Here is a 27,974-nt window from a genome sequence, read left to right as displayed (position 1 = left end):
ACACAACATGTAACAGTGTTCCTGCAGTCCTAAACAGTGATGTTCAGGATCCTTTTATTGAACAGATCTGTACAAATAATTGTTTGATGGGGGTCATGTACAAGGTGGTCACTATTGCAACAAATACATTTAAAACAAGGTGATATGTCACATTTCAAAATAGATGAACTTTTATCAAAATGAAATCCCTTTTCAACCCTAATGTCTTTGACACATAACATTGTGATAATCTTGTACCCACGATATGACACTAGTCAGACTGACTCTGTCTATCATTGATACAGTAAGAAATGCATTAGGATTAGTATTGTTAATTGACAAATATTCTTCACATCAAATATGAGGGTTTTGTCATTAAAGTGTTTATCAAAGCTTACTTATCCAAAGTATGCAACTTTCTACATTTTCATCTGCATCAATCTAGCGAGCTGTGTAGCATTTCTCCCTTCTTACACTACATCACCTTCTTACTTCCAGAAATAACCTTGAAATTCATTATTAGAGCTCAATCTGACACACAACGTGGTGGGTCAAAGTAAACCCTGTGCCCCAGTATAGTAAATATATGCTTGTCCTCATTAAAACCAGAATCCCATTGTTCCTGGTTACTTGGTGTATTTACTGAAACGTAAAACAACAAGAAAACATTTCCTATACAAACATAAATATCTCAATCAACACATGGTAATGTTGGGAAGTGGAAACATTTTCAATTGTTTTATACATATAGTTTTCATACAATTTATCACAGTTACATATTCTAAAACAAGATTCTGATAATGTGTAAATTGACAGGAATGAAAGATGTTCATATCACTGAAAAGAGTGTGGTATGTTGTGCATCAAAGAGAGTGCTTGTTGTGTATGTCTAATTTGACTGTTAATGTTGAGGCAATGAGATTGCTGAGATCCTGTGGGGCGGGACATCGTGCAGGGATGGTCTCTCTGTCCCTGCATCTGATATATCAGGTCAGCCTCAGAGGTGAAAACATTCACCAGAGCTCCTGTGTTGGGGGCTAACTATGCTTCACTCTCAGGTGAAGTCTTTAATCTCCTAAAATTGACAGTCCATGGTGCACATGTAATGTGTATACAGGTCAATCTCGGGTCAAGTCCTCTCTCTCCTTGAACTGATGGTCCACTGTTTTAGATAGGTACTCCACAAAGTTGTCTAAGGTCACAGTAGGACTCTACAAACATACAGAATGTGAAATGTAACATCACATTATATTGGGAATCAGCAAAACACTGGGGGCTAGCAGGTCACCTGCCACAACGATAACACAAGGAAGAGTCATTATATCTCACTGTATTCGTGTGAAACCCTCATAATCAACCAAACCTTCAAGACTTAAGACTACTGATCATGTCAAGTTCCAAAACTGGGTTTTTAAAGAAGTCACGTATGTACATACACATGGGAAAACAAGTATTGCAATATTCTCAATATTTTACCATCAACCATAGAAAAGGAACTTTTCCAACTACAACTTGACTTATTATCTGGGTGACTTGACCCTCATGGAATAATTGAATGGCAAATTGTAATGCAACCCAACCTGACCACTCACTCCCCTAACAAACACCACCACCTGCATGCATTTCTAAACATCAGGTATGGTGCGCTCGAGGAGTCAATTATCATACAAACATTTACTATGATATTAATCATAAGTGTTAATATATTTGTTTCCATGTGCATGTAATCCCATTAAAGAGGACTAAAAATATTCTTTCTGACAGAAATGTTGTTCACATGGCTCATAAAAAGTCCGTCAGGTAGTCCCATATACAGTATGGTTCAAAATTATTGAGAATAGCTAAAGCATTTCATATTATTAAACGAGAACAAATCAGATAAAATTGAATGTATTGTGAAAGTGAACTGACCTTTTCATGTTGTGTAGGTAACAATTTAATATTTTATCAAGTCTCCTTGAGCTTCACGGCACAGTCTAAGACGGGTAGGCATACTTCCTATCAGAGAGGTTAGTGTCTCATGAGTTATGCTGTCCCAGTATCGGACCACTTCTCTCTTCATGTCTTCAATTTTTGTCAACCCCTTTTGATTCACACATTCCTTCATCATCCCCCAAATGTTCTCAATGGGATTTAAGTCAGGACTATATGCAGGAAATGGTAATGCAGTCACATTTTTCTCCTGAAACCACTGCTTGGCATGTTTTGCGGTGTGTTTAGGATCATTATCTTGCTGCAAAATCCAGTCATTTCCATAAAACACATGTGCACTTGGAAGGAGAAAATTATCTAATATGTTAGTGTAGCGTTGACTTGTCAGATTTCCCTCAAACACACACAGCGGGGTCGTTCCTAATAAGGATATCCCTCCCCACACATGAAACTTTGGGCTGTATTTAGGTCGTCGATACAACGGTGCTGACGCAGACTTTGTCCATATTTTCACATTATTGGGATATACCCATATTGAGCTTTCATCAATAAAAATCACATTTTCCCAGTCAAAGTTTTCATGTGCCAAACACCACTCAACACGCCTGTCTTTATGTTCTTGTTTCATGAGAGGAGAAGGAATTCCAGTCTTTTTCTCCCATCCAAAATCAATCAAATTTCTTCTAACTGTAGATTTTGATACAACTGTTGATCCCCTTTCTATCATTTCATACCTGATGTTGGAGATGCTTGCCCTTTGCTTTTTAGACGCTAAAATTCCAAGCCGGACGCGATCTGAGAAGTCCAATTTTGTGGGTCTTCCTGCTCCTTTCTAGTGCCCAAAATCCTTTCCCTCTTTAAAATTCTTCCTAATCCTATACACAGAAGAAAGAGGAGTTCCTGTTCTCTCTGCCAATGTATTTACATCATCAATTCCTTGATTACACAACTCAAAAATCAACCTTCTTTTATCTTCAGCAGACATTGTTGACAGTGCTGAGGAAAATGACGTCTGCTACAAATTCAGGGGACTATACTCAGTAGGCCAAGATGAGTTACCTCCCTTATACCATTACTTAGTTTTAAGTATCAGTGAATCAGTTGAGGTGTTAGGATAGCTCAAAGTAAGAAGAAAAATTCTCAATAATTATGAACCAGACTATATATGGACTAGCTAGACCAGAGAATTTACCTGCACAAACATGGCATGGGCTATAAAGGGCAGTTTCCGCAGGGTCCTTCCACTCAAACCTTGGCTCTTGCTGTGGAGGAAAGCAACGTTATTATGAGTGAGTCAACATAGTACATCACATCAGAACTTCTTCATCAAGAAATGAATGAGTGGCAAGCATAGACATCTTGCATAATTAAAAGTGGTCCAACCGTAGTGGTCATATAATGAATGATGCCTACTGGTCACACCCTACTAGTGATGCCTACTGGTCACACCCTACTGGTGATGCCTACTAGTCGCACTCTACTGGTGATGCCTACTGGTCACATCCATTCATCCAAACACAGGCTATTGCCATGATTGTTCCAGCAATCACTCTTACACACCAATAATAACAATAACAATACACTCATATCAGTACAACCAGTTAACCCAGATGATTTGAGGAAGGGTTCAACTGGAGGAATATAAATACATGACCAAATCTCATCTTATTATCTTTACCTAACACACAATGTTCCTACACTATCTTCATATTGATTTCTTACATTGCGACATTTCTAAGGTGCAGACTGAGTCTTGTGGCGTCGTTCTCTATAAACCTCATCACCTCCAGGTCTCGGAGGTCCAGCAGCTGTTGGACAGGGCTGATTATCCCAGACTGGAACACACCAGTAGAATCAGGGGCTACAGAAAACACTAGAACAAGGCTATAGAAAACACTAGAGCATGAGACTATAAAAAAACAGTAGAACATGGGCTACAGAAAACACTTCTTGGCAGTATCTGTAAAGTACATTACACCACCACCATGTTGCAGTATAGGATAGATTCCGTCCACATCCTGGTTACAGTTTCCCCAATTAATACCATGTATCTATACACAAGGAGGTCTATTCCTCCCCAGAATCTACAGGTAACAAATGGATACATACATCATATCAACGCATCCAGGAAGAATGATAAACTATCATGAAAACTGATGACAGAAGTTTAAATTCAAACATGAAACTCTTTACATGAAACTGTTTATGTTGTCTTAAGACTAACAAACATGTTTCGTAATGCTTCAGTATTGACCACTGATCAAGTGAACCATCAGATGTGCAGGTCATCAAAATAACTCAAGGAAAATGATACAAATTGCCATCTAATGTGCAAAAAGTTTCATAATTTAAGCTGAGAGTTGAGGTTGAGAGTATTATTAAGCGCACATGTGCCCAACTATTATCATGCTCCAGTGTATGTGTGCACTGGTAGTTTCAGTGATACTGTACTGCTGTGACTATACCACAGTGACCAGTGACTATAACAGTTACTAGTAGTTTCAGCTACTACAGCACAGTGACTAGTAGTTTCAGCTACTACAGCACAGTAACTAGTAGTTTCAGCTACTACAGCACAGTGACTTGTAGTTTCAGCTACTATAGCACAGTCACTAGTAGTTTCAGCTACTATAGCAGAGTGACTAGTAGTTTCAGCTACTATAGCACAGTCACTAGTAGTTTCAGCTACTACAGCACAGTAACTAGTAGTTTCAGCTACTACAGCACAGTGACTTGTAGTTTCAGCTACTATAGCACAGTGACCCATAGTTTCAGCCACTATACCACAGTGACTAGTAGTTTCAGCTACTATAGCAGAGTGACTTGTAGTTTCAGCTACTATAGCAGAGTGACTAGTAGTTTCAGCTACTACAGCACAGTGACTTGTAGTTTCAGCTACTATAGCACAGTCACTAGTAGTTTCAGCTACTACAGCACAGTCACTAGTAGTTTCAGCTACTATAGCACAGTAACTAGTAGTTTCAGCTACTACAGCACAGTGACTTGTAGTTTCAGCTACTATAGCACAGTAACTAGTAGTTTCAGCTACTATAGCACAGTCACTAGTAGTTTCAGCTACTACAGCACAGTAACTAGTAGTTTCAGCTACTACAGCACAGTGACTAGTAGTTTCAGCTACTATAGCAGAGTGACTAGTAGTTTCACCTTCTATAGCACAGTGACTAGTAGATTCAGCTACTACAGCACAGTGACTAGTAGTTACAGCTACTAAACAACAGTCACTAGTAGTTTCAGCTACTACAGCACAGTAACTAGAAGTTTCAGCTACTACAGCACAGTGACTTGTAGTTTCAGCTACTATAGCACAGTGACCCATAGTTTCAGCCACTATACCACAGTGACTAGTAGTTTCAGCTACTATAGCAGAGTGACTTGTAGTTTCAGCTACTATAGCAGAGTGACTAGTAGTTTCAGCTACTACAGCACAGTGACTTGTAGTTTCAGCTACTATAGCACAGTCACTAGTAGTTTCAGCTACTACAGCACAGTAACTAGTAGTTTCAGCTACTATAGCACAGTAACTAGTAGTTTCAGCTACTACAGCACAGTGACTTGTAGTTTCAGCTACTATAGCACAGTAACTAGTAGTTTCAGCTACTATAGCACAGTCACTAGTAGTTTCAGCTACTACAGCACAGTAACTAGTAGTTTCAGCTACTACAGCACAGTGACTTGTAGTTTCAGCTACTATAGCAGAGTGACTAGTAGTTTCACCTTCTATAGCACAGTGACTAGTAGATTCAGCTACTACAGCACAGTGACTAGTAGTTACAGCTACTAAACAACAGTGACTGGTAGTTTCAGCTACTACAACACAGTGACTAGTAGTTTCTCCTACTATACCACAGTGACAAGCAGTTTCAGCTACTACAGCACAGTGACTTGTAGTTTCAGCTACTACAGCACAGTGACTAGTAGTTTCAGCGACTACACAACAGTGACTAGTAGTTTCAGCTACTACAGCACAGTGACTCATAGTTTCAGCTACTATACCATAGTGACTTGTAGTTTCAGCTACTACAGAACAGTGACTTGTAGTTTCAGCTACTATACCACAGTGACTCCTAGTTTCAGCCATATGGCCAAGGCCACAATACAACAGTACTATGATAGTTTCCTGCGAACTGAAGGTTTCAGATGATGATTTCCTCACCCTCATTAGTTCATTGAGACAAGAGAGGTAGATCTTGAATATTGCACATGGAGAGGGAGGACCTATGTACTGCTTGATGTCTGCCCGGTCTACAAATGCCAAGTCTATAGCACCAGTCACGTTTGATGTGGTCAGAATCAGCACATTGGGGTGCCTGAAACACAAGTGCATTCAGGAAATTACAGGAACATAAGACAACATTTTTAACAAGTATATATTACAACAAAATCTTTTCAATTGACTGATATGTTCTTAAAAAACCTCAACATATCACACTTAAAATACACATCATACAGATCCTTCATCTGATCTATCCCAGGCGAAGCACATACATAACAATACCATACTACTTGATCTGGCCTAAACTCTACATGACAACAGTCTAAGTAAACTTAGTCTCAGTACTTTTCGTTACACTCCACCACTGAGTCGAACAAAACCTTATGGGAGGTCGCGTCAGGTAACCTTTGAGATTGACCAATCAGAACACAGCTTACCAAATCGCAAAAATGGACATTCGCACATACCTTTTGAACTTTTTATCTCTAAAAAGGTTCAAACCCAAATGATTCCGAATGCTATTTAGCTTACGCTCGCTTCCATGTGATGCACACGGCTTACGTGCAACCATGACAACAGCGAGTAAACAGACGGTGAAAATGGTGTTTCTGGCAATATTCAAGGATGTCATCTTGCGGAAATATTAGCTAATGGTAACCATGTCAACAGAAACCCCAAAGTGTATACTGCAGGTCAAATAATTGTGTTACATGCAGATTTTTGTTTGTGGCGAGATCTGTGTCAGTGACCTGAATATTTTGAAAGTACCTCTGATCCCAAAATAGTAGCTGTTGTCTGATTGGTTAAATCTATTTAACCCGTTTGATTGGACAGTCATTGGTTGCTCAAAGGTTACCTTACGCGACCTCCTACTAGCTTTTGTTAGACTCAGTTGTGGAGTGTAACGAAATATACTGAGACTAAGTTTACTTAAACTGTACAAGACAATATCATACCACTTGATTTGGTTCATCTGTGGTCCAGCCTCTACATGGCAATGTCATACCACTTGATCTGGTCTATCTGTGGCCCAGCCTCTACATGGCAATATCATACCACTTGATCTGGTCCATCTGTGGCCCAGCCTCTACATGGCAATATCATACCACTTGATCTGGTCCATCTGTGGCCCAGCCTCTACATGGCAATATCATACCACTTGATCTGGTCTATCTGTGGCCCAGCCTCTACATGGCAATATCATACCACTTGATCTGGTCCATCTGTGGCCCAGCCTCTACATGACAATATCATACCACTTGATCTGGTCTATCTGTGGCCCAGCCTCTACATGACAATATCATACCACTTGATCTGGTCTATCTGTGGCCCAGCCTCAACATGACAATATCATACCACTTGATCTGGTCTATCTGTGGCCCAGTCTCTACATGGCAATATCATACCACTTGATCTGGTCTATCAGGGGCCTAGCCTCAACATGGCAATATAATACCACTTGATCTGGTCTATCAGGGGCCTAGCCTCAACATGGCAATATCATACCACTTGATCTGGTCTATCTGTGGCCTAGCCTCAACATGGCAATATCATACCACTTGATCTGGTCTATCTGTGGCCCAGCCTCTACATGACAATATCATACCACTTGATCTGGTCTATCTGTGGCCCAGCCTCTACATGACAATATCATACCACTTGATCTGGTCTATCTGTGGCCCAGTCTCTACATGGCAATATCATACCACTTGATCTGGTCTATCAGGGGCCTAGCCTCAACATGGCAATATCATACCACTTGATCTGGTCTATCTGTGGCCTAGCCTCAACATGGCAATATCATACCACTTGATCTGGTCTATCAGGGGCCTAGCCTCAACATGGCAATATCATACCACTTGATCTGGTCTATCAGGGGCCTAGCCTCAACATGGCAATATCATACCACTTGATCTGGTCTATCTGTGGCCTAGCCTCTACATGGCAATATCATACCACTTGATCTGGTCTATCTGTGGCCCAGCCTCTACATGACAATATCATACCACTTGATCTGGTCTATCTGTGGCCTAGCCTCTACATGACAATATCATACCACTTGATCTGGTCTATCTGTGGCCCAGCCTCTACATGGCAATATCATACCACTTGATCTGGTCTATCAGGGGCCTAGCCTCAACATGGCAATATCATACCACTTGATCTGGTCTATCTGTGGCCTAGCCTCAACATGGCAATATCATACCACTTGATCTGGTCTATCAGGGGCCTAGCCTCAACATAGCAATTACCATACCAGTAGATCTGCCTGTCTGTGGCCCAGCTTTTATGTGGCAATATCACACCTCTTCATCTGACTCAGCCTAAACATGACAATATCATACCTTTTGATCTGGTCTATCTGTGTAAGGAGAGCGTTGACAACTCGTATAGCATCTGATGGTTCACTCCCTGAGAGGGCACTCTTCCTGGCTGAAGTCAAGCTCTCTACCTGCACAACATTGGCAAGACCAGCTTCATTTAAAACAAAGTTAGGCAGACACATCATCATTCTTTGTTATCATCATCCTAAACATGATCAGCTGCATAACACAATGACAATAAATGTGATAAACTGTGTCTATATCAAATATCACAAGAGGTCAATGAACTGTAAGTTTTGTTCTTAACTTGCTGCCTTGTTCTCAACGTGGACAGCTGTCAGGATTTCATGTGACAATAACTCAGCTGGTCATTGTACCCTTACAGTGAATCATTGCTCAAGCTACTGTTTTGGCACTTAACTTCCATGTCCCTGGACAGGATCTGAACCACCGTCCTCCTGATCCGAGGTTGAACTACTTGTTCACATGACCAAACAAAGCGGACAAGTAAGGATGTTATCTGTGGGATGACTCCAGGTCCTGCTACACAATCACCCACTCAGATTGTTACCAGGGTAATCAGGACATGATGAGGTTGCAGATTCTTGAAAGTGATTGAAGCATGTATTTCAGAAAATCACAGATGTAGCAAAAACTTTGGATGATTTGGATGATCTTACCTCATCTATGAGAACAAAGACCAGAGATTCTGGATCATTTATAAGTTCCTGAATCTTCTGGAACATCTTCATCACCAGCTTCCCACTCTGCAATATTCAGTGATGTGATGATGTGATGATGTGATGTACACAAACTGTGGCAATACACCATATTTCAAACTTGCAAAACCTTGCATGGCACATCAAACTTGATAAATTGAAAGTAAAATTTCACACTTGCAAAAACTTATTTGGACTTCACAAATGCAGAGGCTAAAGTTGGACTTTAGGATTGTTCTGGACGTAAACTTTTTCAAACACCTTAGCTGTCCTTAGAGTTACTCAGGACGGAGTTTCGCTTTACACTTGCTGAGGCTTAAGTTGTCTTTCAAACTTGCTAAAATCTGAGTTGAAATCTGTTTTTGAGGACTTTTAAACTTGCTTAGGCTTATGTCAAACTTTAAATCTGCTATAGCTTGTGTTACACTTTAAACCTGAAAAAAAAAGAACTGAGTTCAAGCTTCAAGCTTGCCATAACTTGAGTTGACTTCTAATCTCATGCAACATTCGAATTAAGCAAAAGCTGATAAAACGCTGACAAACCTAAAATACTGCCTCTTAGGTGTCCAAGGCCTTGTGATCAGAAACCTAACTGTGAAGTTGAATACAAACCTGATTTTACACAAGGTGCAAAATGTCTGCACTGAATTAGCATACAACTGGACACATGCAGCCCATGACCTTCCTTTGTGCAAAAGAACATATTGTACTGAATTCACCACCACTGTGAAATACACATGTTCGGGATATTTTCACGAACCTCTGAGAACCACTTGGAGAACAAACTGTGACTGTTGACCTCAATCAGCTGACCATATGTGTATCGATCTGACAGCCTTATGGTCAGTTTCTGTGCTAGGGCCTTACAGAGCGATGTCTTTCCTGTACCAGGAGGGCCTATGGAGAAGAAAAATGTCGAAGATAACACATAATTTCATGCAAAACAGGTGATGAGTAGTATTGGTGACACTTTGATATATTGATGCTTACTTATAGGCCTACAGAGTGGGTGAGTGAGTGAGTAGTGAGTGAGTGAGTAAGTTTCAGGCATGAGCAAGGGATGCGGCTCAACAACAAATTAAGGTGTGTTAGGTGACAATAAAAGACAGTAAAAGTACTGACCATGAAGTAAGACCACTCTGTTCCAGGTGATGATATTACTGTCCACTGCTCGATCAGAGAACAGCAAGGTGGTTGTGGCATAGTTTAACAACTGAAACGAAACCCATACACTGGCTAATGTATTCAAATCCTCACTTCAGTCTCATTACTGACATTGTTTCTTTCTACATGCTTAAACTGATTGATATTTGCTTGAATCATTAGGTTTTGCTGGCATAGACACAAGGACGGTTCATACAAAGGTAAGTGAGTGAGTTACATGCCACTTTTATTACAAGAACATCATAGCAGGGCACACCAGAAATGGTCTTCACACATTGTGCCCATGTGGGGAATTGAATCTGTGTCTTTGATGTAATGAGAAAACACCTCAACCACTATGCACCCCACATATTACGGTGGACACATGAATCTTCTAATCATCTAATCAGCCATTCAGCATTAGGGTAGTCACATTGGCCATATCCAGCAAGCCCACACTCAGTGGTTTAAGTAAAATCACCATCAACTTCAGAAAACAACTTGTCCCTTCAGATTTTTTCTAACTAGTCTGTTATATTGAAGAGGATATTTCACACATCATGATATAAATTGTGCCATGACATCTTTAACTAAACCAAGACTGGTATCTTCTGGAGTGTAACTTTTGTCCTGTGGCAGATATCTGTGGATATTCCAAACTGGGGCAGAGAGGTAGCCCACTGGTTTAAGCACCTGCATGTCACACTGAGGACCATTACATACACATCACCATCATATACACAAGGCATTCACACATCACCATTACATACACCAGGTACTCGCACTTCACCATTACATACACCAGGCACTCACACATCACCATTACATACACCAGGCATTCACACATCGCCATTACATACACCAGGCACTCGCACATCGCTATTACATACACCAGGCATTCACACATCACCATTACATACACCAGGCACTCACACTTCACCATTACATACACCAGGCACTCGCATATCGCTATTACACACACCAGGCATTCACACATCACCATTACATACACCAGGCATTCACACATCACCATTACATACACCAGGCACTCGCACTTCACCATTACATACACCAGGCATTCACACATCGCTATTACATACACCAGGCACTCACACATCACCATTACATACACCAGGCACTCACACTTCACCATTACATACACCAGGCATTCACACATCGCCATTACATAAACCAGGCATTCACACATCACCATTACATACACCAGACACTCACACATCGCTATTACATACACCAGGCATTCACACATCGCCATTACATACACCAGGCACTCACACTTCACCCATTACATACACCAGGCATTCACACATCGCCATTACATACACCAGGCATTCACACATCACCATTACATACACCAGGCACTCACACATCGCTATTACATACACCAGGCACTCACACATCACCATTACATACACTATGCACTCGCACATCGCCATTACATACATCAGACGCTCACACATCACCATTACATACACCAGGCATTCACACATCACCACTACATACACCAGGTACTCGCACTTCACCATTACATACGCCAGGTACTCGCACTTCACCATTACATACGCCAGGCACTCGCACTTCACCATTACATACACCAGGCACTCACACATCATCATTACATACACCATCCACTCGCACATCACCATTACATACACCAGGCACTCGCACTTCACCATTACATACACCAGGCATTCACACATCGCTATTACATACACCAGGCACTCGCACATCGCTATTACATACATCAGGCATTCACACATCGCCATTACATACACCAGGCACTCACACATCGCTATTACATACACCAGGCACTCACACATCACCATTACATACACCAGGCATTCACACATCACCATTACATACACCAGGCACTCACACATCGCTATTACATACACCAGGCACTTGCACATCACCAATATATACGCCAGGCTCTTGCACTTCACCATTACATACACTATGCACTTGCACATCACCATTACAAACAAAGGTGTCGCATAAGTAAGGTTTACTTAATTGTTTAATGACAAAAGCTAAAGCTATTACAGCATGTTCAATGGGTCAAGTGATTCACCTTTGCCTTGACCCCTTCATCAAATACAAGACTGTCCCACACTCCATGGAAGTCAGCAGACGGCAAGAGCCAGTGACTGGCAGCAGCTAGATCTTCATCATCGATCTCCTCCTGACCAGGGCCATCTTCATGGAGTTGGAACACGTGGATGTGGAGTATACATGAACTCAGGTCGATAGCCTGGAAGACAACAGTAACATCAGGGTATATTCAGCTCAGGTCGATAGCCTGGAAGACAACAGTAACATCAGGGTATATTCAACTCAGGTCGATAGCCTGGAAGACAACAGTAACATCAAGGTATATTCAACTCAGGTCGATAGCCTGAAAGACAACAGTAACGTCAGGGTATATTCAACTCAAGTCGATAGCATGGAAGCCAACAGTAACATCAGGGTATATTCAACTCAGGTCGATAGCCTGGAAGACAACAGTAACGTCAGGGTATATTCAACTCAGGTCAATAGCCTGGAGGACAACAGTAACGTCAGGGTATATTCAACTCGGGTAGATAGCATGGAAGACAACAGTAACATCAAGGTATATTCAACTCAGGTCGATAGCCTGGAAGACAACAGTAACATCAAGGTATATTCAACTCTGGTCGATAGCCTGAAAGACAACAGTAACGTCAGGGTATATTCAACTCAGGTCGATAGCATGGGAGCCAACAGTAACATCAGGGTATATTCAACTCAGCTCAATAGCCTGGAGGACAACAGTAACATCAGGGTATATTCAACTCGGGTAGATAGCCTGGACTTGTGATGACGACATAATGTCCAACTTAACCAATGGATGGAGTGAGGATTGATGAACATGTCATCTATTGGAGCCATTGGGTCCAGACTGCCAAGGTTTGTCAGAGGGATGAACCAACTCCTGCCAAGGTTTGTCAGAGGGATGAACCAACTCCTGCCAAGGTTTGTCAGAGGGATGAACCAACTCCTGCCAAGGTTTGTCAGAGGGATGAACCAACTCCTGCCAAGGTTTGTCAGAGGGATGAACCAACTCCTGCCAAGGTTTGTCAGAGGGATGAACCAACTCCTCGTTGGCAGAAGCCAGCCAATAATGTAATTTTCTGAATAGAATTGATAATTTATACTTATACTGACTCATGTCCTCCCTCCATGCGAAGATAGTGGAACACTTGAAATCCCTTGAAGTTCCCTTCTAACTGAAGAGGATGTACAATACACTCACCCATTGGCAGCATCCTTTTCCTGCCAATACGGTCACATGACAAGACATGCTTGCCATTCTCTCCGAATCTCAGAAGCCTGACACCAGAATTACTGTGAATTCAGCATGCGTGAGAGGGGCAGTTGGGAGGACTTGATGCCATGAGTCAGGATAAGTATAAAATATCAATTTTATTAAAAAATTACACATTTTTCCTTACCAAGACTTATGCTTATTATGCTTACAGAATCCGATGGAAATGGTGTTGGGCCAGGCCACACTGGATTCTGTTCACTGCCATACGAGTATGTACAGTAACGCCCCCTTTCAGGAACCATAACAGCGATAGTTCAGTATTCATCTGTGAGTTGTGGGATCATATCCAGTCGAAATTGTCTGTATTCGTTGACTGGAATGTGATGATATATAGATCAGCTAGAATCCCGCTTGTGTCTAGTCCAACAGTATGTTAAGATTCCAATCAAGACCAGTTGCGACCCATTTTCATGTACAAGTATCTTCATTATGAGTACAGGGTGATTATCACTCATGCTAGCCTGTTCAAGACGTGAGCATGGACTCTCAACCATTATACTCTGCAGAGTGTCTTGTCTCAACAAGTCACATGATGAAAGGGTGAGTGAAACTCAGCGCCTTTGTGGAATCGTTGGTTGTGCGAAAACAAGAGGCCCAAATTAGTGAATGCCAGTCCTCCGTGGCAATGTCCCATAGGTAGTGGTTGGCAAGCACTGTATTTGATTTCCAAAAGCAAAACCCTCCAATACAGTTGTTAGAGAGCAGTATCTATATAGAGCCAGTAGACACCAAGGCTCTCACTTCATGTTGATTGGAAGCTAGTGGAGGTTTGAGTCCTGCTGCTTTGTAGGCCCTAATTATAACAGCTCTTATCCATACGGAGATAGTGTTGCGGGATATTTTTCATAGCTGTCTCAGTAGATAATGGGATGAACAGGAACTTGAAACGTTATCTCCTTGTCTTAGCATGTTGGAGATATATTTTCAACACACTGACTGGGCATGATGATAAATCCTGTGCATCATGTGGCCCAGGAATATAGATAATGCCAGGTTGTGGAATTGTCTGTCCCGTTGTTCAGGCAGTTGATTTTTAGCGATAAAATCCCATCTCAGTCCTAGATGCAGAATCTCACAATGATTACAGTCAAATCGTGAGTGGCTGAAGTCCAGAGCATGTATTCCTGTCATCTGTGCCATTGTTGCTAGGGCAAGTAGGAACAGCGTTTTCTGGGTCAATAATTCAAGAGATGTCCAGTCTAGTGGCTTGTAGACATCACTTGGGGGGTGTTGTAGTACGATATTCAGATCCCAAGCTTGAGCATCAAACCTGTGTTGTTGGTCTTCCAGCTTGAGCAATGATAGTAAAGTGAGTAGTTTAGGTACTTCAGTCAGATTGATCCCTGTTTTCATGGTGATAACAGAGCTGAGTGCCACCAAGTATGTCGAGAGTGTAGAAACTTTCAGTCCTCTGGTATGTCGTAGATGACATAAGTAGTCCACTACTTGATGATGTGCAGCCTTCATTGCAGTGAAGCCTTTCTATATGGCATAGGTTTCAAACTGCATCCAGTTATCATTGTGTAGGGTGCGGGTAGATATATGCAGAGCTAGGGTGACTGCCTTCACTGCTCTGGTAGAATACGCTTTATGTTTTAAGCAGGCCTTGAAGTTGGAACAATGTTGGATTGCCAAGTGCTTGTTTGGTGTGTGGATTGATGGGTCACTTCCTCCATGCTGGTAGTTGCAGTGCTGGTTGTCCTAGTTTCTCGATGGGTACTAGGAACCAATCTCTCACTGGCCAATAAGGCGCAACTAAAATCAGTTATATCAGCATCGTCTGTTTTATCTTCTTGGTGACTTTCGGTAGTAGTATTGGATAGTGAACGCGCAAGTGTTCAGTCTCTCGTGATGAGCTTGAATGCCATTGTCCTGGTAAAAGGTGCTGCTAAGGCCCCGTCGATGTAGGTAAGTGATGAGGGGCTTGGTGACCCAAGTAAATAGCCAGAGGGCAAAGATACTCCAAATGGTAAGACCATCCATTGATAGTGCTGACCATTCAGTAGGAAGCGCAGATCTTCTGGAGTCCAGATGAATAAGAATGTGCAGGCAGGTATCTTGTAGATTGATGCTGGCCAGATAATCCACTGGACGGATGAGATGCTGCAGTTGTGGTAGATGGATCATTCTGAACCGTTCTGGTTTCAGTAGATAATCCTTGTTGCACTCGTTCATGTTATATATAAGTGCAAAGTTTTCCTAGGAGTTTTCTTGGTACCAGAAAGATTGGAGAGTAGAATCCTGGTGTTAGTTGATCCAGATGTAGTTTTTCGACTGCGCCTTCCACTAGCAGAGATGATATGGTGTTGGTTAACTTGTCTCATTGATTCCTGGCATACACAAAGAGTGCTAGGTCTCTTGTGAGCTGTGGTGTTGCCTTTAGTGGGATCTTGTGGCAGTCTCGTAGGATGCTCAAGGCGTAATCGTCGTTGAAAAGTCCCCAATTCTTACAGTAGCATTGTGGACGTCCACAAACGCATGTTGGTTGTAAGGGAACAGTATGGGGAAGGAAGAATCCAGTCGTTCCGAACCAACGCTTTCCTCCTTTAGCATCACTGGTAGGATGTCCTGGGACCATCGCAAGCTATGTACTTCTTGTTTCTCGCCCTTGGACCCACAGAGAACTTTGACTTGTTGAAGTAACGCTGAGAAATCTGTTTGAGGACAGTCGTCAAAGTGTCGATCGACTTTATCATCATTACTTCCCTGGAGTCCTGAGTGATGTCCTCAATTCTGCCATCGAATATCGTAGATGCTGACCAGGGAGCTCGATACAAAGGTTTGCTTGCCCCAAGATGATGCTGATAATAAACCTTGCCAGCATAGATTCAATCCTCCAGACGTAGACGCTAAATGCTCCAAAATGAATTGTAGATGCTTCTTCTGAGTGACGAGCTCAGAGAACATAGTCATTTCTTCTTTATTCTCATGGTGGTTGAAGCTGGAGATGAGAGCCTCGTTGATAGCCCTGAAACAGTCAAGTCCAAAGAAAGTATGCCAAGTGGTTGTATCCAGTTGAGCAAGTTTCTTATCCTGCACTTTATAAGATCTGTTGAAAGTCTCATCCATGAGCTTATATGAATCTTCTACTTCAGGAGCTTTTCATAAAGGGATACATACGATATAGTGGGAATCGATGAACGCTGAAGCTTGTGTTGTTGCTGACACTTAGACACCATCTGAAAGGCTGTAGACAAAGTTTCTGGGATGGTAGAAATCAGCGCAACAGGCAGAAACGTCAAAGTGTCCTAGTTACTTATCTCATAGGGTGTGAGCTTCATTGGAATCCTTCGACGGAGAGGCTAAGTCAACTCCATTCGTGATCCACGACATGATCCCTGAGTCTGAGAAGAGGGTTTTCGCAAGTGGGAAACGATGTCCATGCAGTAAGTGTCATCATAGTCCTACTGTCTATATGTATCCCTGGAACGACTATTATTCCGTGAATGCCTTTGCTCACACCTGTGAAAATCCATATCCGAGGAAGACGACGAATGATGACAAAGTCTGTAATGAGATCCGTGAGTGTGAGCACTTGGTGAGTCAATGGTATGAGCGTCATCCATACTGCAATGTGAAGATACAGCCCATGGCAATGATTTCTGTGAACGAGAGCGGGCATACGATGCCTCCTCTTCATCTGACAGACCCGCCGATGCAGTCGGTGAACCGTCACATAGGGCCAGTGACTGCAGTGCAAGCAGCGGTGGTTGATTCATAGAAGCATCTGGTGTGCAGAGTGTAGAAGTTGTAGAAGTGTATGTAGACCATAGACTGTCTGAAGGATGCAGCGTAGTTGTCGACATAGTTGATGAAGGGCTAGTGACGTTCATCAGGAGCTACTATCTCATCGCTGAAGGACTTCATAGAAGTCATGGAGTGTAGTTTCAGCACAGATCTAGTAGCTGAAGACTTTGTCTTAGACAATGGCAACTTCAGCTTAAGGTTAAGATGATCCCGATTCTGACAACGCTCTCTTCTGTGATCCAGACAAAGTTTCACTGGTATCTAAACCATGCCCTGGGATATGTCTGACTGATCATTGAAATATTGAATGTCAGCTGTTAACAACATACAGTTACTAGATGCAGAATTAACTGATTTAGACATGACTAGAGAGAGCATTCGTTGTTTGTCCTTAGCACACCTTTGAACAGTATATAAACATTTCGCCAGCACCCGTATTTCATCTGTTTCATTATCATGTTATCACAACATTTAAACTCTGGTGCCCTAAAGTGTTCTGTGTATACAAACATTATATCCCATGATCTGTCATTGCACAATGCATCATAAATAAACTTGCCGGGGCTCTATCTTAAAACCATTAGCTCTATTATACATCTATTGTTGTGGGCTAGAGTATTTACAACTGCAGTTCATACCTTTAGTTCATACGCTGATTGTATTTAGTTTAAGCTAGTTTAGTTTTATAATCTTGTCTTAATCTCATCGTCTTTTAAAGGTGTGTAATACTTGGCTTAGCCAGTTGTTGTCATCACTCTGGCTTGTTTGCCATTTGTCGTTGTTTACATCACGGGGGTATGTGTGCGAAGGTGTCCGTCACTACACCTGCCTCTTAACGGTTGTTGCACTCGCACTCTACTCCTCTGTGTTCGCGTTCTGTTAGAATAAACTCCGTTTTCAGTAAACATAAGGACTTAGTGTTACTTCAATAAAGAATTGGGGGATACATATGCCAATTAACATTTGTCTCCCTTTCCTGTACAGCTTTCCTCTTACTTTACCTTCCGAGCATTACCTCCCTTGGGTCCTTTCCAGTCGGATTCTTCATTGTTGAGTTAATTAGTCAGGTTTGGTGAAGCAGGTATATTTTACTGGTGTTCCCATACACTGTGGAGTTTGAGGTCCCTATTATAGGGAACGGTGTTCGTCTGTGTTTATATTTTGCTTCTTGCTATGCACATATTGCCTTCACTTCATACCCTTATCTGGTGATTATCAACACCTGTATATAGCATAGTCATGTGCTAGGTAAGTCCACACACAGTCTGTGATTGGTGTACCACACACTGTAGCTTCATTGTCCCCATTGCTCCGGTTCATCATGGTTGACATAGGGATGTAATTCACTGACACAAATTGTCATTGTTTACATTTATATCTATACAATCAGGACGAATATCACACATCTACCATCACTATACCACGTTTGTCTGTGTCCGGGGTAGAACAAATCAACATGGCTCAAGGTGGGGAAGACTGGGAAATCAAGTCTGAAGTTTTGTCTGATGAGGAAAAACATGGAAAAACATGTTCACACCACGCTAGCCAGGTTATTCCCCTTGCGCTCCTGGACCGACAGCAAGTGTAGTTCCTTGCTTTTATCCACAGTCTTTCTCAGCTCCACCATGGCCTGCATATCCACAGCCACTTAGGATATCTACCTTCTCAGGTGAAGATCCTGCGAATAAAGGAGATGTAACCTTTGAGATGTGGAATTTTGAGATCCGGTGTCTCATCAGAGACGACATTTATCCCACAGCCACTCTGACTCAAGCTGTCAGGAAGTCACTAAGAGGAGACGCAGCGCGTATTCTTCTTTCTTTGGATGCAGACGCCACTGTGGCTGATATAATAAACCGACTTGAAGGTCCATATGGGACAGATGTCACAGCTGAAAACCTCCTCCAAGAATTTCACCAAGCTGTGCAAGGGGATAAGGAGTCTGTAGCCACTTGGGCTATCTGTCTTGAGGATTTACTTCAACGAGCACTTGACCTTGGAACATACCCAGATAGATCAGGAAGTAGTGCCATGTTAAGGAATTGTTTCTGGTCTGGACTGAGGAATACTCATTTGAAGGATGCTACAAGACATGCCTTTTATTCCAATATGGACTTCCATACACTTATGAAATCTGTTCGAATGATTGAACAGGAGCTCACTGCCAATTCTCATTCAGTTCAACCAAAGATCACTCGAACACAACACCAGCCGCACAATGAAAATTCTGAATCCGATAAATTCTTGCAAAGTTCACAACGAACAGTGGAAGAACAAATAGGTTTGCACAAAGGACATACTACATGCGGATCAACTGCCGACAGCTGTAGTTTACACTGGGAGCACAATTTCATCAACTAAGATTAAGCAAAAGTTGAAGAAAACATGTCAAAAACACATGAAAATTTGTAAGTTTGCAATAATTTTGCAATAATATTTACAATCCAAAATTATAGGACTGATTATAGGACTGAAATATAAGCAAAAACTTATCGCCGTATAGGGACCCAAAGTGCCTCCAATTGTTCTTGTTGGGGGATGAAGAGTGACAAGCATGGCTGGTCATGTGACCTTATTGGCAGGAAAGGAAGGCTGCACATGGGTGAGTGTACTGTATGTCCACTTCAATTAGATGCTTCAGGAAACCCGAAACTGGGTGTTTTTCACTTACAAGAGACCATGCAGTAGTGGTGCTCCAATTAATTGAAATACTAATAGTCAAAGATCGGTTGCAGGACCAAGCAATTGATAACATTTTCTCTTGACTGAACTAAAGCAATTTTGAGACTGCTGTTTTAGTGTTTGCAACACTTGACAATGGTACATATCTTAGAAGTTGTCAGGGTCTAAAAATGTGTTCACTTCTTAGAAAACTCACTTCACTTCCTGAAAAGCCATGACTGAATATTTATTTACAACTCAAGGCAGTTTAGGTCAGTGATATGCTAGTCATCACTTAATGAAGTAGCAAGATGCATCAATTTACACCGGATGTGAAATTTGCAAATGCAGGTTGCTCAGTTTCTCTCTTTATATCTATCTGCAATAGCAAACATGAAAGGAAATCTGAAAAATGATGTTAAGAAATTATTTTCAGCAATTACTCATTGGTAATGAATTGTGAGATTTCAACCAATTCCTAACACTCCCATGCAGATGTGGACACTGAATAAGAACTTGATGGCCACTTCCTTATAGTGATCATACCAGAGGACCTCTGCTTCTGATCACCAAGAGATAACCAATCAAGGGGATCAATTGTTGTAATCTAGGCCAGTGAATAAGTGGACAGTCAAGGCTACACCATAGTCAAAGATGAAGGTAAAGATGAAGAACAAGATGTTTTAAGAGGCTGATAATTTTATTCCATGTTGTTTCTACTCCATGGTTGTAAGAACATGTGAAAGTGTGTAACATAAAATAGGATATGTTTTAAAAATTGCATTAAATTCTTTTCATGACATTAAGACAAGCATCTGAATTTTACAAGTTCAACATACCTTTCGACCTGTGTCTGCCAGATCGGTATCACACAAAGATATTGACTTGACATGCTCAGTCAGGAAAGCATCATCGAACTCTGTCACAGTGAAGTCTCCATAAGCGACCTTCTGTTTCCTCAGTGCAGACAGTACGTGTTCTTGAACCAGAGACACTCTGGCAGTGCTAAAAGTCCATAAAAACGTATCTGAAGTTAACCATGTTTAAATAAGCCTTCTTCAGACTGGTTCCTCAAATAGTCAGACCCCAGCACTCAATACACATTACTTGATCAACACACTGGCACATAGGAAAGGCTGGTACAGAGAGTTTTCTCATTTCTTTTGTGGCAAGTAAGAACCAAACACCATGAATAGAGTGTTCTGTAAAATCACAGCAAATGTCAATCTGAATACATATCTCGTTTTTTGTGACATGTGAAAAAAGCAACAAATTTCAGTGAAAACATGTCAAACTGGAAAATTCACATTGTCTGGGAATTTCATGCTCTCAGTGAACAAAGGAAATCCCTGCACAGGGTCAGTTGAACAGGTCAACCTCTTATATGTCAATGAATACACAATGCCGTTAAGAAAACAGTGACATATAACCTAGCCCATGCTGCCATCAAGGGCCACTCAACAAGGTTCTCAAGCAAGAATGGAACATGAAGAGAAGGGGACATATTTGCACTGTATGTAACTAAAAAGCCAACATAATTACCATAAAACATAAATTTCTGTAAAGAAGGGAAGGAAAACGAAAATTAGCATAGCATGTCTGATGTCTTAGGGATGGGGATGTGGGGTACTAATTGTTACTCATGTTAGGAAAAGTAAACTGCATTCTCTTGTATCATTTGCTCAAATTACAAACCCTCTTGTTTCCAACATACTACAGACAGTGAGGGGCCGAGGGGCCAGAATTCAATTTGCCCAATGCATTCTGATCAATCCCTGTCAGTGATGTCTCTTAAAGGAAGTCGTGTTGAGGATTGGGTGGGTTGTCAGGATGACAGCACCTTCCTAGTAAGAATCCTACCTTAAGTTTATAACAATCCTTAGTGTTAAGTTCTGAGGTCAGGTGTGGGCTAGCTATGCTTTCGTATTTAATTAATTCAGTGTAAACTGAGTTAGATCAGTACTGTAAATGTTTGGAGTTTGCAGTTCCGTGTCTAAGGAAAACAGTTGATCATTTGGTGAACAAACACTCTTACTTATCATAGTAGTCAAGACAAGTGACTGAGAAGTGTTGTCTCATAAGACTGGCTCGTTAACATCTGGCAGTACGAGTTCGAACCTCCAAAGGGCGCCGAAATGCAAAAGAAAACGTACTTCCGACAAAGTGTCTACTTCGGAGAGATGAAAAAATGGCGATCACTCACCTACAAGGGTTTTGATGTACTTCAACATGAAACTTCGATGGGCAAGGAGGTGCACTCGGTAATGCATCGCCAATTTCAGAGACTTGATCCATAGATTAACTGATCCAGTTATTGGTAACTTTAAATGTCTCTGAACTGATTACTTGCCCCCCAAAACAGCAACAATCAACAGGCTAACAAACCGATGGTCACAACCTTCACGATTTCATTTCACTGCAAATACATACATATGATCATCAACGACGTGCTTATGGTTCTCGTGGAATTAACAACGCTCCTTAAAATGAAATATTTGACACTAAAATATTGACATGAAGGCGTGTATTCCCTTTTCAAATCTGGCGCTCTGGTACCTGCCATAAAGCAATACCAGCTGCCACAAATCGTGCATGAATACTTACGATATTAGTTTTGGCTGTAACAATAAGCAAATATCAATCACTTTGTAGAGAAGTGTATAAGGCAGATGTTCAACAATGCTATAAGAATGATCATCACGTAATGTACTGAAAAGTGTAAAATTTACGACAATGTCAAGGGAGCCTACTCGTCAGAACACATACTCCGAATCTCTTACTTGGGGGTGAAGTTGTTTTATTTTACGTGCGCATCTTATAATGATTTCATAACTAAAACTTGTTACTTCAAATCAGTATTTAGACTCACCACTGTAAATATATCCATTAACTTCAGCGAACTGTTCTAAACTTGATTTTACAAAATATTCCATTCCGTTTAAATGTTCCTGTTTAGACATGAACTGATGAATTGTAAAACAAATTTGCAACGTTGAAAAGACTATTACCATGAATTCCAAACAAAACTTTACATCAAACAAAATGTTGTGCGACAATGTGATTGCGTGCCATCAACAAGGTGTGATAATCTTACATAGAGGCTACTCTGATACAGATGAATACTGAGTGTATACATACTAACACTGCATGTGTATTGATACTGATGAATAATGAATGTAAACATAATAACACTGCATGTGTATTGATACAGATGAATGATAAGTGTATACATGATAACACCGCATGTGTATTGATACATATGAATGATGAGTGTATACATGATAACACTGCATGTGTATTGATACAGATGAATGATGAGTGTATACATGATAACACTGCAGGTGTATTGATACATATTAATGAGTGTATACATGATAACACTGCATGTGTATTGATACTGATGAATGATGAGTGTATACATGATAACACTGCATGTGTATTGATACAGATAAATGATGAGTGTATACATAACACTGCATGTGTATTGATACAGATGAATGATAAGTGTATACATGATAACACTGCATGTGTATTGATACATATTAATGATGAGTGTATACATGATAACACTGCATGTGTATTGATACAGATGAATGATGAGTGTATACATGATAACACTGCATGTGTATTGATACATATTAATGATGAGTGTATACATGATAACACTGCATGTGTATTGATACTGATGAATGATGAGTGTATACATGATAACACTGCATGTGTATTGATGCAGATAAATGATAAGTGTATACATAACACTGCATGTGTATTGATACAGATGAATGATAAGTGTATACATGATAACACTGCATGTGTATTGATACATATTAATGATGAGTGTATACATGATAACACTGCATGTGTATTGATACATATTACTGATGAGTGTATACATGATAACACTGCATGTGTATTGATGCTGATGAATAATGAATGTAAACATAAAAACACTGCATGTGTATTGATACAGATGAATGATGAGTGTATACATGATAACACCGCATGTGTATTGATACATATGAATGATGAGTGTATACATGATAACACTGCATGTGTATTGATACAGATGAATGATGAGTGTATACATGATAACACTGCATGTGTATTGATACATATTAATGAGTGTATACATGATAACACTGCATGTGTATTGATACTGATGAATGATGAGTGTATACATGATAACACTGCATGTGTATTGATACAGATAAATGATAAGTGTATACATAACACTGCATGTGTATTGATACAGATGAATGATGAGTGTATACATGATAACACTGCATGTGTATTGATACATATTAATGATGAGTGTATACATGATAACACTGCATGTGTATTGATACAGATGAATGATGAGTGTATACATGATAACACTGCATGTGTATTGATACATATTAATGATGAGTGTATACATGATAACACTGCATGTGTATTGATACTGATGAATGATGAGTGTATACATGATAACACTGCATGTGTATTGATGCAGATAAATGATAAGTGTATACATAACACTGCATGTGTATTGATACAGATGAATGATAAGTGTATACATGATAACACTGCATGTGTATTGATACATATTAATGATGAGTGTATACATGATAACACTGCATGTGTATTGATACATATTACTGATGAGTGTATACATGATAACACTGCATGTGTATTGATGCTGATGAATAATGAATGTAAACATAAAAACACTGCATGTGTATTGATACAGATGAATGATGAGTGTATACATGATAACACCGCATGTGTATTGATGCTGATGAATAATGGGCGTATACATGATAACAGCAGACACCATTGCTCGTTAGTTTCGTGAAAGGGGAAAACGGAGGAACTGCATTACTTCGGGTTTTTCTCTAAGATGAATCTGATGTATATCTAAATCCTGTCTGCAGCCGCGTTATCCAGACTCGGTATTAAAAACAAACCATTTCAAGGGACAGCAAAATACAGTGAGAGCTGGGTTTGACCACAGCAACTACAAACGTTATCAAAACAGTACTTGGTTTAACACATATATGCATAGAGTCTTATATTTTCACCAACTTTTAAGAGCGACTTTCTTGTGTCAAGCACTGAAAGGAATGTGGTGTCATTTTACCAGTAAATACGTTTTTGCGTACTTCTTTCCCCAAAGGGGACGATATTCATAAATGGCTTAAGACTGTCCCCGAGGACCATGCAAACACAAGTTAACATAACTGTGTTACCTGCATAAACAACCTCATCATGAATAACCAGATCTTGTTTGCATCACTTCGGCTTCCATTAAACATAGGTGTAAAGTTTCTTTTACCGAACAATTATTGTTGAGTAAGATCGTATATCACTTACAATGCGCACACAGAGATTCCACAAGTTATTCTTCCAGTTAAGTATCATATAAAGAATAAATACTGTTTTATGCCCGCATTTGGAAAGTGTAATGCATGTGGTGTATCTCTGATACATGTTATTTACAGTGCAGACGTTACTCGTGTAATGATCAGTTGGTAATACATCGAAATTCTTAAAGTATTGAATATTTAAGTCTTACTTTCGCTCACTGAATAAAGTAGGAAGCCCACATCGCGTAGAAACACAGTACCGAGTTGTCTCCGGCTACCTTTTGCTGTGCGCCATCATGTGATCTGAAACCCTTGTGCGTGGGTTCTAACCCATAATTCCATTTAATGTTTCTGGGTTTCTCAAGATCATACCTATACCTGTGTACACCACTACAACTTTAACTATCTAATTTCCATCAGGCTCCACCCCTGAAGACGACACGTCGTGCATGGAGTGATGGTAATAGTGCTCACTCACTCACTCAAGCACAAACCATTGTATTAATTGCCTGCGCTAACAAACATCCATTACAATCAACGTGTACAAAATTTGAACAAAATCACCGTTTACAAAACGCCTAAACATTTCAGTTGTTTCACCAGCTGAAACTTCTGCTCATGTGGTTTATCAGAACAATTTTCTCGTGGTTTAATTTCATCATCCAGTGACTGAAAATGACAGGATGAAAAGGAGACAGAAGTTAATGTGTAGGTTTTATATTGTTTTTCTTCTCTGGCCCTAATATAGTTAAAATGTAGACATATGTTTCGGTCAAGTTATAAAATGGCATAATATTCTTTCCAATGGAAAGGGAAAGCTTGTACATATCCTTATATATTATATTACCTATGCCATATTTTCTATGTACATGGTCTGGTGGTACTTAAAATGCCTGTCTGTTACCGGGAACACGCGTACATTTTCTACATATGAAAGCTTCTGCCTTTATCCTGCTTTCTGCCTTCTGAATTACAATTCCTATCTGTAGCATGCATTTCAATGGAGACCAAAATTATGTATACTTGTATACATACAATTGTGCTAGTCATGTGCACAGTGCCAGCACTTCCTGTATGTAAATCCTTTTCAGTTGAAGAGAAAGTATCCATCAATATATGTGCATATCTACATGTATATATGTGTGTATATGAGTGAATATATGCATATCATTGTACTATATATATATATACGTTGTAGAGGGAATAAACATGGAAATTAAAAAAAATGTTATAAAATGGCTGAAATAATTAGGCTTTTCAGAAATTGCCTCAGTGAATCATATTTTCACATTGACTGATTTTTTGCGCATTCTACACTGTAACGCATGCACTGTTTTCTTCACATCCCAAATACACTTTTAAGTCCGCACTTTTAGATTTCACTCGTTTCAATTTAAGATTCTGATTTTTATATGGAAAAAGTGAAACTTCACTGACTAAAACACGATACAAAACGTTCTAAGACCACATTGTTATCAGCCAGTCCAAACTGTACTTTATTTATCAGTCTATAATTACTATGATTACACGCTCTGTAGCATACACACATATTATTAATATCCGACAAAATGCCCAGACAGGCGTTGATTGACAGAAACAGAGTGGTAGACCTTAACTGCAAGCACCGAGATGTGACCTATGTCGCGTGGAAATTGTGCATCCTTCCAAAGATATAATAAGGTAACATGGCGCATTCTGCACTTGATTCGTTAATGCCATGCACCGTTTGACTATCACGCTCTTCTGAATCACGACCATCAACTACCACTCCGCCAACAGCTGATCGACGCTTCCGTGTGGCAGTCATATGACTGGTCACGTGACCGTCAGTATGGCAGATAGAACTCCCACCATGGCCGGTGGTGGAGGCTTGGTAGATTACACAACTGTACTTTGAAACGTGACGGTAGAAAACTTGGGATTTCCCTGTGTCAACTGACCAAAGTCCAGATTCACCGTGGCTTCGACATCATGAGCGAAAGTTCGACTGGTGAAGGTAGGTCATTGGACTTTGCCTGCCTTGACTTATCGAGTTGAGCTGCAGAGAGTTGTGTAGTTGCTGTTTTCTTCATACTGTCCTCGACTGCTCAGCGTTATCAATCTAGATCACATACTTCGCGACGCGGACACACTGTGTCATGGTGGAGAATAACCTTGGAAATTATATCGCTGTAAAATATGTTTAAATCAAAGTACTGTGTGGACAATATTGTGCACTGAATCTCGTTGTTTACATGTACAGTTCCACCATGTGTTGTCATGTGTGACTAGCAGCAATAGCTGGCGTATTGCAAATGTCACGAAGGTTCATTAGCGATGTTTGGTGATATTTCACGGTCAGTGAGCGTAGTCAATGGGTGGAACTAAAACACCCCACTTATCATATACCTGCTGACAGCGACTAATTGACTGGGTTACACAAGGTTACGGTGTGGGTGGAGGTCTGTCGGGTCATGACCCGACGTGATTACACAGATGACGACAGCATAGATAAGGTAATTTTACACGGAAACTTTTTACCAG

General features: G+C 40.6%; 3 protein-coding genes across 3 annotated transcripts in view; 2 read left to right on the top strand and 1 right to left on the bottom strand.

Annotated features, from left to right (window-relative positions):
- Positions 1–14: 14 nt before the first annotated feature.
- LOC137257640 (pachytene checkpoint protein 2 homolog) lies at positions 15–27,276 on the bottom strand. Its single transcript, XM_067794975.1, has 12 exons — positions 27,062–27,276; positions 22,310–22,522; positions 20,946–21,111; positions 12,421–12,600; positions 10,311–10,401; positions 9,949–10,085; positions 9,150–9,236; positions 8,491–8,597; positions 6,086–6,239; positions 3,634–3,746; positions 3,104–3,173; positions 15–1,190 (listed from the first exon to the last, which is right to left on the bottom strand). The coding sequence occupies exons 2-12, from the start codon at positions 22,399–22,401 to the stop codon at positions 1,098–1,100; spliced, it is 1,290 nt and encodes a 429-aa protein (XP_067651076.1). The 5' UTR covers positions 22,402–22,522; positions 27,062–27,276; the 3' UTR covers positions 15–1,097.
- Positions 3,841–5,970, top strand: LOC137258578 (uncharacterized). The gene is made up of 4 exons (XM_067796287.1): positions 3,841–3,878; positions 4,507–4,706; positions 5,361–5,449; positions 5,947–5,970. Exons 1-4 carry the CDS (start codon positions 3,841–3,843, stop codon positions 5,968–5,970), a joined length of 351 nt encoding a protein of 116 aa, XP_067652388.1.
- The window catches only part of LOC137257639 (hepatocyte nuclear factor 4-gamma-like), a 62,991-nt gene continuing 62,278 nt past the window's right edge, over positions 27,262–27,974 (top strand). Inside the window, exon 1 of the mRNA XM_067794970.1 lies at positions 27,262–27,447. Within this exon, the coding sequence (XP_067651071.1) occupies positions 27,423–27,447 (25 nt within the window). The 5' untranslated portion in view covers positions 27,262–27,422. The remainder of the gene's footprint in view (positions 27,448–27,974) is intronic.

This window comes from Haliotis asinina, chromosome 12 (assembly GCF_037392515.1).
Source record: "Haliotis asinina isolate JCU_RB_2024 chromosome 12, JCU_Hal_asi_v2, whole genome shotgun sequence".
Classification (NCBI taxonomy): Eukaryota; Metazoa; Mollusca; class Gastropoda; order Lepetellida; family Haliotidae; genus Haliotis; species Haliotis asinina.
This window is presented reverse-complemented; position numbering and strand designations above follow the sequence as displayed.